This window comes from Silurus meridionalis, chromosome 1 (assembly GCF_014805685.1).
Source record: "Silurus meridionalis isolate SWU-2019-XX chromosome 1, ASM1480568v1, whole genome shotgun sequence".
NCBI lineage: Eukaryota > Metazoa > Chordata > Actinopteri > Siluriformes > Siluridae > Silurus > Silurus meridionalis.
The window spans coordinates 26,698,915-26,718,462 of NC_060884.1; the positions used below are offsets into that span (position 1 = coordinate 26,698,915).

Below are 19,548 nucleotides of genomic sequence, written 5' to 3' on the forward strand. Positions count from 1 at the left end.
TGTACATAGGGTGATGTGAAAGAAATCGGGTAAGGACTGGCAGACGTCCCAGTCACAGAATATCCCCTGGTCGAGTGAACGGCCAGGTTTGGACTAAAATGGAAAGCTGGAAGATGGGCTTCAGGTTTCGCATCTTGTGGGCGCAGGGCCAGAAAGACTGAGTGCTGGGCTATATATGTATAGAGCGGTAAAATCGGTGCTCTCTGGTGTGCAGTGCGACATCTAGTCCGTTAATTAGAAAAATACTTGTTCAGTCCATCGCAGGAAAAGGATATAGAGACAAAAATACTTCGTTACCTCACTCTCGGAGCCGAGTAGCTTATATGGTCACCACAAAGCTCACTTGATATGATAATCATATTTTCAAATGCAAAAGGAAAATTCGGTGCAGTATGTGTTCTTTAGCAGAATTCGCTTTTCTGGTATATCTCCATTTTGAAATAGCTCAATCAATCAAAACAGACATCGCATTTGTGGACTGGACAACTTCATTTGCCTGGGAGAAATGCAGCCCATAATCCCCAGCAGGCACAATATTGTAGGTAATTGCGGAGGCCGAGGTGTTGAAACTGGCTACACCGCGGCTTCGAGACACGCCACTGACAGCAATATGTTGAAATAAACTTCTACACATGTGCTAGCCATTACAGTACATTAGACTAATCCCAGTTCCTATTTCCACCATTTCATCTGCTCAAGTTTTCATCGTCCTCTCGTGATGAATGATGCTTCTCTGGAAGTGTCAATAGCACATCAAACTGGCCGAGTCATCGACTAAAATAGATGTGCACTTATCAATGAATATGTCGTTAAATAAGCATAACTGTGGGAATGAGAATGAGTGATTAGTGACCTGCAGACAGTTAGTGATAAATACAAAGTGCAAAGAGTTTTTGTGTGCTGTTTGTGTTGTGGTGGACAAAACTATTTATTTATTAACTTAAAATCAGATTGAAACTAAAAATGTATATATATTTTTTTGGTGTGTGTGGTGTGTGCGTGCATATATATATATATATATATATATATATATATATATATATATATATATATATATATATATATATATATATATAGAGAGAGAGAGAGAGAGAGAGAGAGAGAGAGAGAGAGAGAGAGAGAGAGAGAGAGAGAGATAGATAGATAGATAGATAGATAGATAGATAGATAGATAGATAGATAGATAGATAGATAGATAGATAGATAGATAGATAGATAGATGCAGAATAAACGTAATAATCTAGCTGTTAAAGCCAATAAGGTCAGCATTCATTACATTAATACAATAATAAACAGTTAGTGTTCAGTCATGTTGGGCATGACGGGTTAAAGTTCAGAGTTTAGGCTAGGACCAGGTTTATATTTAACATGAACTGGTCTTTGTGGGTGTATCAAATACACACTAACCATAATTAACATGCCTGGCAAGTTTAAGACTCTGTAACCCTCTTCCCTCCCAAAATGCCAAAGCGCTGTGAATATTATGGCAACACTTCACTCTGGAGAACAGGCTTGGGTTACGGGAGATGGGGAAACGGGAGACGAGCAGGGATTGAGGGAGGAATGGGGGAATGGATGCCCCAGTTCCATTTGCATGAGTCTCGTTACAGACACGAAACAGATCGATTAGCCAATCTAATTGCAGGTATTAATATTACATTTTACACTTACAAAATGATACATATATTTTCTAATGTTATACAGTGCCAGTCAAAGTTTCCTTTCTTAAACTCCTAGTCTAAATCCTACTAAACTGCTGGGAGAACAACTGGATCTCAAATCCAACTAGTTTTACAAGAGTCAAGTATTTTAGCTGCATTTTTGAAGAAACAAACTGTCCATATGTCAAGAATATGTAAATATGTAATTTATATACTTCTTCGGTCAAAGTAAATCCTTATACCGTTAAATGACCTTGTTTGTTTCATATAAACAAAAGAAACATGCATGTTTCTTTTAAAACCAAACTTTTGACAGGCTCTCTAGATAATAGAACATCTAGTTTCCCAAAGTGGCTGATATTTGGTCAAAGGTGTTTATTTCTAAAAGACAAAATATAACACGCAGAAAAAAGTACACTGCTACCCACCCCTGTTTGACAGATTTTTGTGAAGTGAAAAATGATCTCAAGATTTTACGTAAGGAATCACGTGTGCACACACCCTTTAAATGATAATTACCGTATTTTCCGGACTATAAGCCGCTACTTTTTTCCAAAGAACTGAGCCGCATAACCAATGAAACTCTTTATATTAAATCAGATGCGCTCCCACTGAATCGGGCCGCACCACATCATAAATATGGATGAGGTTCCTCTGACGTTTGACCTGCCGCTCACTCAGACTGTCTACAGGAAAGGCGAATCATTCGTCACGCTGAAAACAACATGGCATGAAAACACACTTCACCTGTGTTCTGAGCTGCACGGCATCGAGAGAAAAGATTCACCAATGGTGATTTTTAAACGCACGATGATGCCAAAAGATAAACTCCCGAGATAAATACTTGTGAAAGGAAGAAGGAAGACAGTGAACAATGACTTTCTTGGTCGGCTACTGTTTAGATACAAGCCAAGTCTTTCATTAAAGCCTGTGTAAAGTTCATTAGTTTCAGTGTAGACACCTGCGGCTTATAGACAGGTGCAGCGTATTTATGTTCAAAATAAAAATCTTTGTAAAATTCAGTGGGTGCGGCTTATATTTGGGTGCGATTAATAGTCCGGAAATTACGGTAATAAATTATCATGCGCTCAAAACCTTCCTTTCAACAACAATTGTGTAAATAAGGTTTGAGTCAAGAGTTTTTTCCATCAATAATTCCTCTAAAAATGTTCTGCTTGATGTTTAACTGATGCTGAACTGTATGTTCGTGCTAAGTAGACAACACCAAGCGGCAATGGCGGTTTTAGCTTGAATGACACCCTGGGTGAACCACGCCATGACCCAACGTCTCCCCTATTGATTAGTACTTTGAAAAGCTTCAGTCACTATCACTGGATGAGTAAGAAATATTCTCAGAGCAGTCCACACATTTGAAGACATTTCTGAGAGCAGCGCGTTCATGTATAAATATGCACCCTAAATGCATTTATTGCACAATTAAATACACGTCACTGTGCACAATTTATCAAACTCTCAGAACCAAGAACCAAACAACTCCTTGGCTAACTGTAGCCATAAGATATATACAACATCTCTGTACTTTTAATATGTCTTTTATATTAGCCTTTTAAGCTGCACTGAAGATTCCACCTTATTGAACTCAGCTCAGGACCTTTTCAGTACAATTACAGAAAACCTTTGCATTATCCTTTACTATCCTTATAACGAGATGAGTGTGAAAGCTCCATACACACCTTTATTTTTGCACATTTTACCCTACTTCTTTTCTCTTTTTTCTGAATTGGGCTCCTGATGGTTTAGACCTTTTTATTGTCATCTATAATTTAAATTTGGATTCAGCTCTTCATACTGACGTGACGTCACCCAACCCCCGCCTCTCCTATCTGAGCGTATGAGTGAGGGAACTTCTCCCGACGGTGGGTGCACACTCCGAGTCCCCAGCATGTTCATTGACTGTGACATCATATAATAATTGACGCATCTTTTCTGACGCAATTATTTTGTGGACCCCAAAAAAAGTCTCCCCAAACGGAAATACTGCAGTAAATCACAAATACGCAAAAAAAAAAAAACGACTTAAGTACAGTAACAAATTACATTTATTTTGTTACTGTCCACCACTAGTTCTAATTTTGAAAAGAAATCTCCCACACAGCCCTCTTCAAGTCACTCCATGGGTATATGACAGGATTTAGACCTGAGCTAACAGCCTAAACCGTTTCATCATATTAAACTACTTCTTCTGAAGTCATTCCTTTTGTTTACTTGGTTTTGTGCTTTGTGTCTTCTTCTGTCTAACACAAGGCTGAAGGTTTAGTGCCAAAACAGATTAGTATTTGAATCTACGATTCAAGATTCCCTCTATCTAACAAGATGCATTCTCATTACATTGCACTGCCACCACCACCACCACCATGCTTAACTGTGTGTATGGTGTTACTGGACGGGAATCTGTCTTAGTTTGTATATATATTTTAAAACAGTGCCAAAATTCTACTAATGTTTTTAAGTTTTGTTACCTGGTTTGGAGCATTTTAGCTAGGCTTTGATCATTTTGTTTTTTAATAGAAAGGGCCCCAGTCTTGCCACCTTGAACTTGCTCTATCTATCAACCAACTGCATTGCAATCTTAGCTATTACACTAGCTAAAATTTGCGCAAATAGACCAGTAACCACTGCATCCTGGGAACACCCCATAGACCTTGTGTTTTTGGTGATGCTCTGACTCAGTGGTCTAGATATTACAATTTGGCCCTTTGAGAAGGGATTGTTTAGGTCTTGATAGGTGCAATTAGAACAAGAGAACTAATGTTATTTTCTCCACATGTCAGTGGTTTTAATGTTCTGTCTGTTGTTTATTAAGCCCTATTTAGTTGCATTTCCAAATGTATCTTTGAGATGACATTACTATCATTATTATAATAATTGCTATTGGTACTTTTGCAAATGCTAAACTGCACTTTTAAACAACCACCAGTATGCACACATTTTATATAAGAAAGCAAATAAATATCAACTTTCCAGCTTTCAACACTCAGTTACACTTTTAGACGGTGACGATTTACTTATGCGCTTTTTTTACGCGATTCGCGGACACGTTAATGTTTAAAGTTTCTGATTTATTCTCCGGCCTGCGTAACCAGAGAACTCCTCACGATACCGAGAAAACATTTACCCTCCAAAACGGGGAAGGAAAAACAGTTACTGCAGTGTAATATTTCAGCGCGGCAGAGTGTCGGTTACACGTTTCAACACTTGGCCTTCAACTGCTGGAACACCCGGCACATGCATGCACGCACGTGCACCCCATGTATACGCACATACCTCGCCTACTTACACGCTGCTTCTCGTACGAGTAACAAGCAAACCATAATCTCAAGATTGCTGAGATTATACAGGCTCAGTGAAGAAAAAAAAAGGGAGCCCATCCTATTGTATTTACAAGATTTTACTCAATGACGTCTACTTAATGGTGCTTAGTACATAAACCTTGGTACATAAAACCCATCCTAGATTAGTACTAGATTGTGTGTGTGTGTGTGTGTGTGTGTGTGTGTGTGTGTGTGTGTGTGTAAAAGTGGCTGGGACGACCAGGTGGCTAATGGTGGGTGTGTGTCATGCGAGGAGGGGCAGAGAGTGGGGTTTAATTGTGGCCAGCTGACAACTTGATAGGGGGTGGGGGGTGGGTTCAGAGGTAGTCCAGTGGCTGTGCTACATTCAGAGAGGAGAGGATATAAGGCAGAATGTGGAGCTCTCTCTCTCTCTCTCTCTCTCTCTCTCTCTCTCTCGCAGTGTGATCATTAGCTGCACCATCAGAGCTCCACTGCCTGTAGAACAAAATGACTTGAGGATGTGTTTAGTAGGGGGTTTATAAGTAACAGCACAAAGGAAGAAGAAAGAGAAAAAAAAATACTTTCTGGAATTCTCTCTTGAAAGAATCTGAGATGAGATTTATATTATAATTTTTTTCCTCTTTAATTGATTTCATATTCTTTTCTTCATTCTTTCTTTGTTCTGTTCTTATTTTTTTCCTCATTATATAACTTTATTGTATATTTCTTTTTCTCTTTATTTACTGTTCTGCCCTTTGCTGTCATGTAAGCATTCCTTTAATTTTCTTTCTTTAATTCTCTTTTGTTCTTCCTTTCTTTTTTCATTTCTCTCTTTCATTCTTTCTTTGTTTTACTTTTCTTTCTTTTTCATATTACTTCTTTTTCTTGATGTGTATTTTTCATTCTACTTTTTGTGCTTATTTTTAATGTTTTTTATGCATTTGCTGATCTTTCTTTTCTTTGTTTACTTATTCCACGTCTTTTATTTAATTTTATTTTTTTTTTCTTTCATTTGCTTTTTTTTGGTTTATTTAGTTTGTTAGTTAGTTTCTTCCTTCTTTTTTTTATTTGTAACTTGCTTGAAAATAAAGAAAAGGGCCCGAGTACTGAATTTGTATTCAAATGCCAAATCTAATAATCAGCATGATCACGATTGGCTGACTGGGTAACTGCATGAATGTGAAGACTGCGATTTACAATCGGATATGTTACACAGTACTTGGCAACTTGAAAGAATCTTGAGGTCAGTGAAATTATTGGAACTGCTGAAGACGTCGCTCTGAATAAATCTACAATACATTCCAAGAACGACAAAGCCAGAGAAGTCTGTTGTTCTGGTGATGTCCATGACTTTTGAGTGTTGAACAACTCTGACAATGTTTGTCTCTATACAGCTGTTGTTAACCGGTTCTGGCTGTTCTTTTTAGGACATTACAACTCGCTCTATTGTCTATGCCCAATGATTATGATTTGATATTAGATTTGTTTTTCCATTTTCTAAGAAACTGATTTTCTCCCATAGACACAGTCTTCAATAAAAACCCTAAAAAGGCTCTTTTCTACTCCAGCATGATTATCAGATTTAGAATCAGAATCAGGTTTATTGGCCAAATGTGTTGACACACACAAGAAATTTAGTTCCTATACATTCAGCTTATAGACAAGACTATACGAGACAATACAGACTATATGAGACCCTGACCTCAACCCCATCAAGCGCCTTTGGAAAGAACTGGAACAGATATTGCAAGCCAGACTTCTTCGTTCCATCATCGGTGCCTGACCTTATTATACCTAATTATTCCCAATGAAACATGTCCAAATGTTGTGAAAACCCTTCCCAGAAGAGTGGAAGCTGTTAGAGCTGCAAGGGGAGGCTCCATATAATTGTCTATTTATTTAAAGTGTGACATTATTACAGTCCCTGTTTGTGTAATGGTCAGGTATATACCTTTGTCCATATAGTTTGTGTGTGAGAACTAGAAAGAGACAATCATATATTATTAGAGGGCTTCCCGGGAGACAGAGGTGTCCCACCTGTCTGACACTGAAGGGAAGAGAAAGTAAAACAGAATGAGCAGAATGTCAGAGTGGGTGAGGGCAAGCTGACCTGCCTCTGTGTGTGTGTGTGTGTGTGTGTGTGTGTGTGTGTGTGTGTGTGTGTGTGTGTGTGTGTGGTAAGCATGTCATGTACTGCATTTCCAATGGAGATATCTTTGGTGGCAGCTGAAAGAAACCATACACTGACAGGGTTAGTCCACTCTCTCCCTACAAATAAATTCTCGGACTCGGTTCAAGCCAATCCAGGCCCGGGGGATGTGCATTTGCTGTAAACGGGGTATGCATTACACTGCCTGGGCAGGCTTGATTATTCAGTGACGCACTAGGCTAGACCATGCTGGCATAGACGACCAAATTAGACTGACGGAGAAGGAGAGAGGGAGTGCAGCGATCACGTGTAGAAAGTGGAAGAAACTGAAGGAGGTGCGAACTACCCGGTGATATGGAGAAAAACAAAATTAAAATAAACAAACTGACAAACCACATAAGGAGTGAAAGCAGTAGCTTGATGCGCTGGCCATCGCCAGGAATGTACTCAGGGCAACAGGCAATGTTCTGACCTTACAAACATTTCAGCAAAAACACAGTACTGTGACAGACACTGAAAAAAAGAGAGCAAAAAAATAAATAAAGGACGTCTTTTCCATCACATCGGGAACAGGGGTGTAAATGTGTAAACGACTATAGTTGTTATAAATCAATCACAACATTTTTAAATCCTGTTTCTATTGTGTTTAAACAAATCCAGATCTTTAACCACTTTAAACACTGCTTGGTTAGTCTATGATTTTTTGCAAAATTGAGCGCAACAAAACAACAACAACAAAAAAAATGGTTCCAACCTGATTTACAAATAAACATTTTTGGATATTAAACAGGACATTTAGATTAAAAGACACAATTTTTGTCCACTATAAAAACTCTATATTCAAGATCTTTTGCGCATATTATGTCTAATTTTATTTACATTATAATTTACTTGTAAAAAAAACAACAAATGTGATACTTATGATGTAAATAACTTAAAAGTCCAAATGGGTTTGTTGTACGGTTTTGAATTTTCCAACTATCATCATAATCCCTCAGTAATTTCAGCATTCAATAACGACTCAAAGATACAACTCCATGAAACGCCACAAAAAATAAATCAATAAATAAACAAAAAAATCAGCAATCACGGCCGGGTCAAGATGGCGCTTTCCAATCTAAGCTACTCCTCAACAAGTCTCACAAAACAAACGATTTCCAGATCAGGAAGAATCATTTAAGCTGGAAATACTGACAAAAACAGAGCGCAAAACTCTTGGACTGTAAAAGCGCATTAAAAAACACTGTAAAAGATGATAATTTTATTTTAATTCTAATTTTAGAATTTTAATTCTATACTCATTCCCTTCTCTTGGCTCGAAATATTGTGCTTAACTAGCTGACTTACTCATTATTTGGCAACCAAAATGTAAGGATGTAAAAAATCCACCCCGTAAATAATTAATTAAAAACGTGCAGCTCGAAACACAACGAAATGTCGATCTAATGTGGTGCACATACGGCAAACTTCCCTAATGCAGAGCAGAATACATAAAAGTCACCCACAGTCCTTGTCAGCACCGACATACTGTAAACAGGAGTGGCAATAATTTAAGTGCGCTTCAGATCCGCTAAACTGCAAACTAACATATAGGATAAACATTTTTCACCCTGTGATGGCTTAGAACACTGAGTATGCACAGTTTTGCTTATGTGTGGACATCGGAGCGGGAATGTGCACTCTGCATATGGGATCTAACAGCCGAAGTGTAGTAAAAAAACAAAGACAGTGAGAAAGAGGCTTTTAGACAGTGCAGCAGTGATTTATAGGTAAATACATGACTACATTAACGGCCGAGCTGCAACAGGAGAGGGCTGGGGTGTAACGTGATTCTGTTAGATACTGAGTGTTTGAGAGGAGTGGTGCCCGAGCTGCTGAACGTTTATGTGTTGGGTGTGTGTGTGTGTGCGCAGGAGTGTGAGGCTACAGATGCATGCAGACATGATTTACACACATTGCCGACAGTAGAAAAAAAAGTCATAAATGTCTGACCTTACCTGACCCTCCCTGCCCTGTCCGTGTGTGTTTGTGTGTGTGTGTGTTTGTGTGTGTGTGTGTGTTTGTGTGTGTGAAGTGACAGAAAGCGTGAAGGATGTGGGGGTGTTTCTGTATAGAACATACCAAATAAAGCCATTCTCCCCGAGGATGAATTTGGATATGTGAGGAGGCTCAAACAGTAAACATGCACAGATACACTAATCATTCAGTTACATTCAATTAAAATTCATTACAGTTTTAATTACTTTAGAGGTTTTGCATTCAAATATTGATAAGACTATAAATTTACCCAGCCACAAACTATATAAGCTGACATCCGAAAGCATTAACAATACTATTTACTATATTTTGAAGGTGCTTGTGTTTACTCACTATTATTTTTATTTCAATTTCTACGATGATTATTATGATTATTTTATTAATATTATTGCTATTGACGCTAATGAAAAAGCTTAAAATTTCACGTTTAAAAGCACGAAAATACAAAATACAAAAAAAATTTTAAAAAATGAACTAAATAATAAAAATTTAGTCTTAATTATTTTATTATAATCAATAATAATTTAGTCAGATAAATAAAAAGTTTAGGAATAAATTTTAATGTATTTAAAGTACATCTACTAAAAGTAACAGAAGCAATACAATCAACTTAATTGTAGCTGATTGTATTGCATATTGTGATAATTAAAGACATTTCTATAATACACGTGTTGAACAATATAAAAAAAAAAAGATTCATGTGAAAACCTGAACTCGATTACATTTTTCATGAACGCCTGCAAAAACTGTTTATCCAACACCCAACCCCCCGGAAAACATTAAGCGAAATTGCGATATTTAAAAATCATCTAATTATCTAATTAACATCTAATAAGCTGCCTCCAATAAAAACAGCCTAACAGCCTTTTTACAGAATTGTAAGTACATTTTCATATTGTGCGGGTAATGAAAATGCCATCCACGACTCCAAAAATCCAAAAAACTCATATCAGAACGTTTGACTTTATGCACCTTAAGCATTTACATTATTCCATGTTTAAGAATACAAAGTAATTGATAAATAAATGGTAAGATATTACAAAATACGCAATAAAAAAAAGTGACGCATTTTAAATTCTTAGTAAGGATTTTGTAGGTGGGTTTCTCTAACAGGTTACATTTTTGGTTTCGTCTTTTGTCAGAATGACGTCCAGGTTTAAAATAGAGGCAGGAGGGGGTCTAAAAGAGAAACTGAGCAGGCTGAAGGCAAATGTTATAGCTACCACACAACAGATCTTAAATACGTAAATAGCCATATTGCTTCAACACACAGTTAAGCATAACATGCGCTTTCGCATTTCCTATACATGCTCTACATTGAATTATTCGTGTATGAGGTACACCGCCCACACAGGAACGATCACATTATCAGCATTTTATTCATTAAGCGTATAATGCAAGTGCACTGTTTGAACACCAGAGAAACCACAATCTGCACAACACTGCACAAGTTCAAGTACACAAAGACCACACTGGTCACGTGATCACGTTCTTTCATGGAGATCCTGGACATATGTGCAATACCCAGACAGCCCTGGATTGCTACTCCAACACACATATTATGATTACACATTAAACAGCTTTTAAACAACATCAAAGGGGAACAGAAACCGGGCAGTTTAGCCAACTTTGGAGCTCTATTTCTACTACTGAGCTCCAGAGAGGTTGGAGGAGCAAAAACTGTTTTAAGCTTTTTAATAAGATATGCTGCACCTGTAGTATATTTTGTTTCTATTAAAACCTATATTAGTGTTACTTATTGTAAATAGGAGACTTATGTACTTCTGGTTAGATGCTAACTATATTTTATTGGCTTTGTACATGTACCTTGCACAATGACAATAAAGTTGAATTTAATCTAATCTAATCTAATATTATGAAAATCGTAAGTTTTTTTAATTTTACAGTGGTCCCCCGAAACTCGCGGGGGTTACGTTCTTGCGAGTTCAGAAAATCCGCAAATTTTGGGGCACACCCTACGGTACCTTAGTGAATTCATCTAGACGTTATGTCACTTTAATACAATAATATGTTTAAAAAAAAATTTATGAAATTTGTTAGTAAAAACATAGTTCAAAATGTTATTCATAACGGTTCTGAACATTCGGTCCTGCTGCGGATTCCTGCGAATTTTAAGATAATCCGCAACTTGCTGTTAGTTTGGTTCCATATGAGAACCCGCAAATTTTCTGAGCCGCGAGTTCCGAACCGTGAATTATCGGGGGTTGACTGTATTTAGTTTTTTATAAACACACACACAAAAATAAAACTTCTTTCCTTTGGTTATAATTCAGAAAGTAAAAAAGTCTTTTCAATCAGTACTTTTCCTTTAAATTATGTTCAAAATAGTCTGAGACTCAAATCACAGTCATTATAGACACTACTGAAAACTGTCAATCAAATTGTACTCTAACTTCAGTATATCTAATACTACACTCTTCTTCTTCTTTCGACTTCTCCCATTAGGGGTCGTCACAGCGAATCATCCGTCTAAATACCCCCTGTCCTCTACATCTGCCTCTTACAAACCAAATACCTGCATGTCTTCCCTCACTACATCCATAAACCTCCTCTTTTCCGCCTTCCTGGTGGCTCCATCCTCAGCATTCGCCTACCGATATACCCCATGTCCCTCCTCTGCACATGTCCAAACCATACATCTACTACTTCAAAATATTTGTTTCAGTATTTAAATCATTAGTGAATTTCTCACGTTTTGATTTTCTAATATGGGAATTCACAGTACATATAAACAGGAGGACGGCTGGAAACCCCCGAACAAGCGATGCTGTGAAGAGGATCTTAATTTGATTCCATCATCACTAGTGGTCCTGTCTTCGTAAAATACTCATCTCTAGTTGGCACGAGCTACTGCAACACCACAATCGGCTTGACAAAGAATCGATACGTGTAGAAAAGCTGTCAGAAAGAATTTGGGAAATATGACAAAGTGTTAAAAAGACTTAACGGAACAAGAACCTCGAGAGGGAAGTGTTACGGTAGAAAAGCGACTGCGTGGAGAGAAAAAAAAAAACCCAAGGCAAAGTTGGTGTGTAGGGACTTCGGCATGAGGAAAATCTCGTCTCTTTACCCAGATGGCTTTCTTTGTGCATGTGTACGTGTGTAGTGTTTGTTCTGATAGATAGTTTAAAGGCAAACGTCTGTCGCCAGGCTCGAGGCCTCTTTATTTCTTCTCTCATTCTTACCCTATGCTCATCTCCTCTCTATTACATTCTTCTGTCGTTTATTCACTTTATGGGATTATCGAGGCACTTCTCTCCCGCCTGCGATTCATTACACTCCTAACTGCTCACTTAGGTTTATGCCCCTTTAAATCCCCTTCCAGATAGCCGACCAGCCACGGTAAACAGGGACAGCGAAAGGGACTGGGGTGGGGGGGTGCTTGTGTGGTGGGGGGGGGAGTCATCAGAGAGAAAATTAAGAGATGTCACGCAGCGGTGATCGTGGTGGTGACGAGAAGCGGTTAGTCGCCATTTTTAACACGGCTGCCCTCTTTCTAGTCATTAGTAATTCAATTTGGTCTTTATTAGCCACGCTTATCTGCTGCGCAGAGTCCCTCATAAGCCCTCCCCTGCACCCCTTTCTCTTCCTCCAGCCCTTTTTAGTCGTTCGCACACTCTTTCACCCTTTCATTCACCTCGCACCAAGTTCAGCAATTAAAAAAAAGAGAGGAGGAGAGCAAAGGGAAAGAGCGAGACGTATTCGTAAACGGGAGATGAAACTGCGTTAATGGCGACGTGGACAGAGTTTGAGCGTGTAAAACGCACTCGAACAGACTGCAGGCGATTACGCGGAGACTGGCCTCACCTCGCCTCGCACTATCTGCGAGGGGGGCGGGGGGTAGGGGGGACGGAGGAGGAGGGAACAGGCTGTAAAAACAGTGATTGCTTTCCATCACGTGGGGCCTATATTCTCCAGTTCGTTAAAACAATCCAATTTGCAAAAGGATAATTATGCATTAGCTCCTCTTTATCTACTGAGTGAGAGCACTGGTGGGGTTTGATAGCGTAGCTACATTCGGCGTGCCATTGCTGCAAATTACCCGCTATCGGCACATGTACACCATCATGGCCCGGGTGGACAATTCATTAACCCCCACACACACACCACCACCACCACCACCTTCCCCCTTCGATCCCACAACTAAGACAGACACACACAAACACACCACACATAGTGCTTATACTCCAGCTACTAAGAGAACACTGACCTCTACTGGCCATCTCCTGCTACGACAATTAGAACTACCATCTATACTCCTGAGCTTCCTTTCCGTTTCAAATCAGCACAAAATGAATGCCCTATCCCGTGCCCTAATTTACATCCAGTGCTCAGACGCTGCCTTCGTGTCTCTATGGTAGCGCGCAGGATGCAAACAGGGTTAATTAATTTTCCAGTGACTGTTTTCGTGCTAATGGCTCATTATGCCAATTAGTCACAGAGGGTGTCAGGAACAGTCTCTCTGTTTGAGGGAAATGTGTACTGTTTACTGTTTACCAGCACAAACCTCTCTAATGCGTTGAGCACAATAAACATCTGTCTGTCTCCTCGGCAGCGGCCTTTACATCATTGTGCCGGTGGAAAGAGGCAGCGTGCTGAAAAACTGCAGCACTAAAACCGGGCCTGCGACGCTACTTCAGATAATCACCAGATTTCGATAAGACCACGGCAGCTTTTGCTGTAAACTCTTTCTATCGACCATATCATATGAGTGACGTTGGACAATGGAGAGGGTTTGCTAGTATAAGAATACGGAAGTGTGGGGTTTGCTCCAAATTACACAGGCAGAGACTACAGTTTATCCATTCAGAGATGTGGAAATCCATTTTCATTTTCATTTATGTTTTGTGCATCTAAAGATGTGATACTTAGACTACATGGACACCCTTATTTCAAAATGGATTAAATTAATTATTTTCCACAACATTCTACAAACAGTATTCCATAATAAATCTTTGCAAATTCATTATTAAAAAAATTGGACATGGTTTGGAAAGACACACTATACGTCTATAGGCCCCACAGTTAACAATGCATGTCAGAGCACAAACTAAGCCATGAAGTCCAAGAAATTGTAGTGTATGTAGAACTTTAGAGATTGTATTAAGGCATGAATCTGGAGACGGGGTCGAAAAAATTCTGCTGCATTGAAGGTCCCAATAAGCACTGTGGCCTCATCTGTAAATGGAAGAAGGACTCTTCCTAGAGCGGGCCCGGCCAAACTGAGCGATCGGGTGAGAAGTGCCTTAGTCAGGGAGGTGAACAAAAACCCGATGGTCACTCTAAAGAGCTTTCTTTCTCTGTGGAGAGAGGAGAACCTTCCAGAAGAACAACCATCTCCGCAGCACTCCACCAATCAGGCCTGTATAATAGAGCAGCCAGATGGAAGCCACTACTGAGTAAAAGGCACATGACAGAATGACAGGAGTTTGCCAAAAGTCACCTGATGGACTCTCAGACCATGAGAAACAAATTTTGAACTCTTTGGCCTGATTTCGCAGCGTCATGTCTGGAGGAAACCAGGCACCGCTGATCATCTGGCCAATACCATCCCTACAGTGAAACATGGTGGTGGCAGCATCATGCTGTAGGGATGTTTTTTAGCGGCAGGATCTGGGAGACGATTTGGGATCGAGGGAAATATGAATGCAGCAATGTACAGACACATCCTTGATGAAAACCTGCCCCAGAGCACTCTGGTGCTCGGAATAGGGTGACGGTTCATCTTCCAACAGGACAACAACCCTAAGCACACAGCAAAGATAACAAAAGACTGGCTACCTGATGGATCTTGGGAGGTTCTGGGAAGAAGAGTGGGAGCAACTGCGCAAAAATATGTGTGCCAAGCTTGTAGCATCATACTGTGAATACTTACATACACGTGATTATATATATATATATATATATATATATATATATATATATATATATATATATATATATATATACACACATTTGCAAAGATTTCAAACAAACTACTTTCATGTTGTCATTATGTGATATTGTTTGTAAAATGTTGAGGGGAATAATGAATAAATCCATATTGGAATAAAACTGTAACATAAAATGTGGAAAAAGAGAATCGCTGTAAAAACTTTCCGAATGCAGTGCATACTGGTTGACTGTGCCGTAATCACGCACAAGAGGAAACGTTCAGGATCATGGTCTGGTTTTACACAATGCAACGGCGTGCTTCTTACAAGTGTCCTACCTTGATCATTCAAAAACAAACCGGCTGGAGCAGTGAAAGAGCTGGATGGAGACAGACGCCGAAGTCTATGCCTGCCCACAGACACCAGAACTCTGGAGTAGCCTCGTCTGGGGGAGATCTTCACAGGAGTGTGTGTCCTCCTGCGCAGTGAATACCGACTCCTGATGTACACCATGCCGACATTGGGTCTTCTCTCTGAAGCAGGACTGTGAACAGAGAGGGCAAGTCAAAGGGGTATTTCTAGTAAGTGTGTTAATCTTGATTTATAACTTATTTGTCAGATGGACAGATGTTAGTGACAGATAAAAATTGGTGCTTTGAGTACAATTCTCTAATACACTCTATCCTGACTGGTTGCTTGCTGCGTGCTTGGCAAATGAAGTTTTATCGAACGACTGATTTACCAAAATGTAGTAAAAAAGATATTTGACGTTGAAATGTAGTGACGTTAAAGTAAAATACCTCAGCAAAGTGAAACGTAAAAAAAGTTACTTGAGGAACTTTTTTTAAGTAACAAATTACATTTACTTCATTACTGTCCACCACTGCCAATAAATACAGGAATCACAACCCCTAAAAACATTATCCAAGCATTAATCTAACGTTTTCATGTGACGTGAGCATTCAATCCTAGAAAACACTAGCAAGAGATGAAACAAAAATGTTAATCCTGTTGACTCCTCACCTGATGATCTTGGTTCTGCTCCTCAGCTTGAATCCAGTGCTAGACAGAGGAGTGGAAGGACTTTGCTGAACTCGTGACGCCGACCATGTTGAATCCTTCTCGTCCTTCTGCGCTGTCCATCGATACACTGAGCTCTTGCGTGAAGACCTCGGCGTGGACCCGCGTGCTGCTGAAGAGGAGGCTGCTGCGACTGCCTTCCAGCAGTAGCGACTGTCATGGCTCGCATGAGACGTAGAAGCACTGACTTTAGCCCTTTTTGATACGGTAGAAGTAGCTGTAAGTTTCTTGCCTTCTAGTCCCTCTTTTGAAGTTTTTCCAATCACCTTGAGCGCTTTGGGGGAAAAGCGCTTGTGTGGGAGTTTAGCGGAGGTGGATTTGGCAGATGCTGTGGGGGAACATGAAGACGACACCCAGGAGTACTTCGAGGTTCTAGAGGAGCTGGTGGAAAAACTGAGCTTGCGATGAAGCTTCTTGCTAGAGGTTTGGGTGTGCTTGGGCACCACCGGAGATGCACTAGATGCTGAAGCAGAGCTTGGTGAAAACTGGTGGATCTCTGCTGTTGTTTGGCTGGTCTCAGTCCATTGGTTTTTCACCCAGGTAAATCGAGATTTCTTATGAGGGGACAAAGCTGGCTGAATCTTTGGAGGCGAATCTGCTTGAAGACTGACCTTCGACGTAGGCAACGAGGGAGTGGGTGATTCCTTAGCAGGCATTTTTACAGTCTGATTACTTGAAAGTGTAGTTTTGAGGCAGGGTTTAATTTGGGGAGGTGCAGTGTGCTTTTTGTTGGAGGCACTGGACTCCTTGGACGAGGGAACCATCAAAGCCGCTGAACAGCTTGTATTCGATGTTGCATCCGGTTTCATCTTTACATCAGCGGCACTCTTTTGTCCATACTTTAATAAACCCGAATCTATCGGGTCTACGATAGACTCAGTTCTTGTCGATTTTAATACTGTCCTGTCCCCACCATCAGCTGGAACATTGTTAATCTGAAGTAATGACTCCTTTCCTGTTATGCTGCTTAAAGGCACTGTTCTCGCTTTTCTCATCCCTTCATGTAAAACCTTACTGGCCACACAGAGAGAGTGAGCATCGGATCCCACAGGGTTGACTTGTCTGGTCTTTTTTGGATTCGCCTCAGAAATCAGTGAAGGTCTTTCTCCTGGGGGTCTAGTCGTTGTGTTGTTGAGCGAGTATTTTTTCTTCCACTGGCTAGTAGAGTCAGGCGCATATGTCAGCTGTGAATAGGAAGGAATGTAATACGGGTTGTGCCCTCGTCCCCTACCCAGGCCACGCTTTGTAGGAATCCACTGAGATGAACTCGGCGCAGCATCACCGTGAACTCTTTTGTGGTCCTTAATTAGATCTGCAATGAAGAATGTTAGGATTATATTGAGATTTTGAAGGGGGAAAATAACAAGCTTCACTACACTGTGTTGTGCTAGCTAGGTGTTAGCTAGGCAGAATCCCAAATATTTACTATAAACATACAGATCAGCCATCTTATTAAAAGTACCCCACTCATATTGTGTAGGTGCCACCAAAACAGCTCTTAACTCTTAAGGTCTTGACTCCACAAGACCTCTGAGTGTGCTCTTCCCTCTGGCACCAAGATGTTAGTGCAAGTGTGGCCTCTGTTGGGTCAAAAATACCCCAAACCAAATCAACACCCTTGACAGATTGTCCATCGATTCACAATCCACCCTGTGTCTCAGTTGCTCATAACCACACACTTGCCTATTTTTCCTGTTTCCAACACATCAACTTTGAAATATTTGACTTCTCAATAAATATATCCCACCATTTGGCAGGTGCCATAATTACAATATATACCGAATAGGCATAACATTATGACCACCTGCCTAATATTGTGTTGGTCCAAATTTTGTAGGCAAAACAGTCCTGACCAATTGAGCTTTAACAGCATTAACTTATTCAGCAAATTGAGCTACAGTTGCTCATCTGTTGGATTGGACCACACGGACCAGCATACCCTCCACAAGTGCATCAATGAACTTCGGCTGCCCGTGACCCTTTCACCGGTTCACCACTGTTCCTTCCTTTTGATCACTTTTGATAGATACTGACCACTGCAGTCTAGGAACATCCCACAAGAGCTGCAGTATTGGAGATGCTCTGACCCAGTCGTCTAGACTTCACAATCTGGCCCTTGTGAAACTCACTCAAATCCTTACGCTCGCCCATTTCTCCTGCTTCTAACACATCACATTTGAGTAGAAAATAATCACTTGCTGCCTAATATATCCCACCTACTAACAGGTGACATGATGAAGAGATAATCAGTGTTATTCACTTATCAGTCATGATGGTATAAGGCCAGTGTTAATAAATTCATTAATAGAGACTTTTGTACATCGCACTGGATATGCGTGTCTGCTAATGCCATAAAATGTAAACGTAAGAGAAAACAGCATTCCCTCTATAGTACGCAAAATGTTAACAACGTTCATGAATTCCTTTAATAAATCATCAGAAGGCTTCCTGAAACAGCTCTAGGTCACGGTAATACCGTGATACCGCGATGTTTTGCTTGTAATTACATTGAAAATCGTTCCCACACAACCAAACTATATCTATATCTATATATACATACATACATATATAGTTATAATAATTCCAGGGATCCAGCCTACGCCTAACAGCTGCATGACGTCACAGTACCGTGATACTACAACGTTTTGCTTGTAAATACATTGAAAATCGTTCCCTCACAAACAAACTACATATATACAGTTATAATAATAATAATAATAATAATAATAATAATAATAATATATAACATAATAATAAGTGCACTACATAGTGTAAAACAGCTATTCTTTTCTCATCTGAGTAAAATACTTATATAGAGTGGAGGTAAACATCTGGGATCCAACCTACGCCTGATAACAGCTGTATGACGTCACAGTACCGTGATACCACAATGTTTTGCTTGTAATTACATTGAAAATCGTTCCCACACAAACAAACTATATATATAGTTATAATAATTATAATATAATAATTAGTACACTACATAGTGTAAAACAGCCATTCTTTTCTCATCTAAATAAAATATTTATAAAGAGGGGATGTAAACATTTGGGATCCAGCCTACGCCTGATAACAGCTGCCTGGACGTCACACAGTGAAGTGAAACTCGTTTAATTAAACAAGGTTTACTCAAAAACATAGGCATACTATAATTTAATCAACAACAACAACTAAATATATATATATATATATATATATATATATATATATATATATATATATATATTAACATTTCTTACTTTGTAACTTCTCTATCTCTCTTTCCAACGCTGCTCGGTCAGCCATGTTTGCGTCTAGATTATCTTCCGTCATCGAACTGCGACGCTCCTTGTACGCGGATGACGCTAGAATGCAGCCGTCCAGTCAGATTTTCCGATTTAACCGCGTCACACGATGCGCGCGTCGCATGTATGATTTATAGAATAAAAGATCGC

The 19,548-nt window shown here is 39.6% G+C and overlaps 1 protein-coding gene across 1 annotated transcript in view; it reads right to left on the minus strand.

Annotated features, from left to right (window-relative positions):
* Positions 1–19,487, minus strand: part of zc3h3 (zinc finger CCCH-type containing 3) — a 72,772-nt gene extending 53,285 nt beyond the window's left edge. The window contains exons 1-3 of the mRNA XM_046850008.1: positions 19,354–19,487; positions 16,058–17,426; positions 15,373–15,578 (exon numbers count right to left, since the gene is read on the minus strand). Of these exons, the coding sequence (XP_046705964.1) occupies positions 15,373–15,578; positions 16,058–17,426; positions 19,354–19,426 (1,648 nt within the window). The 5' untranslated portion in view covers positions 19,427–19,487. The remainder of the gene's footprint in view (positions 1–15,372; positions 15,579–16,057; positions 17,427–19,353) is intronic.
* Positions 19,488–19,548: the final 61 nt, after the last annotated feature.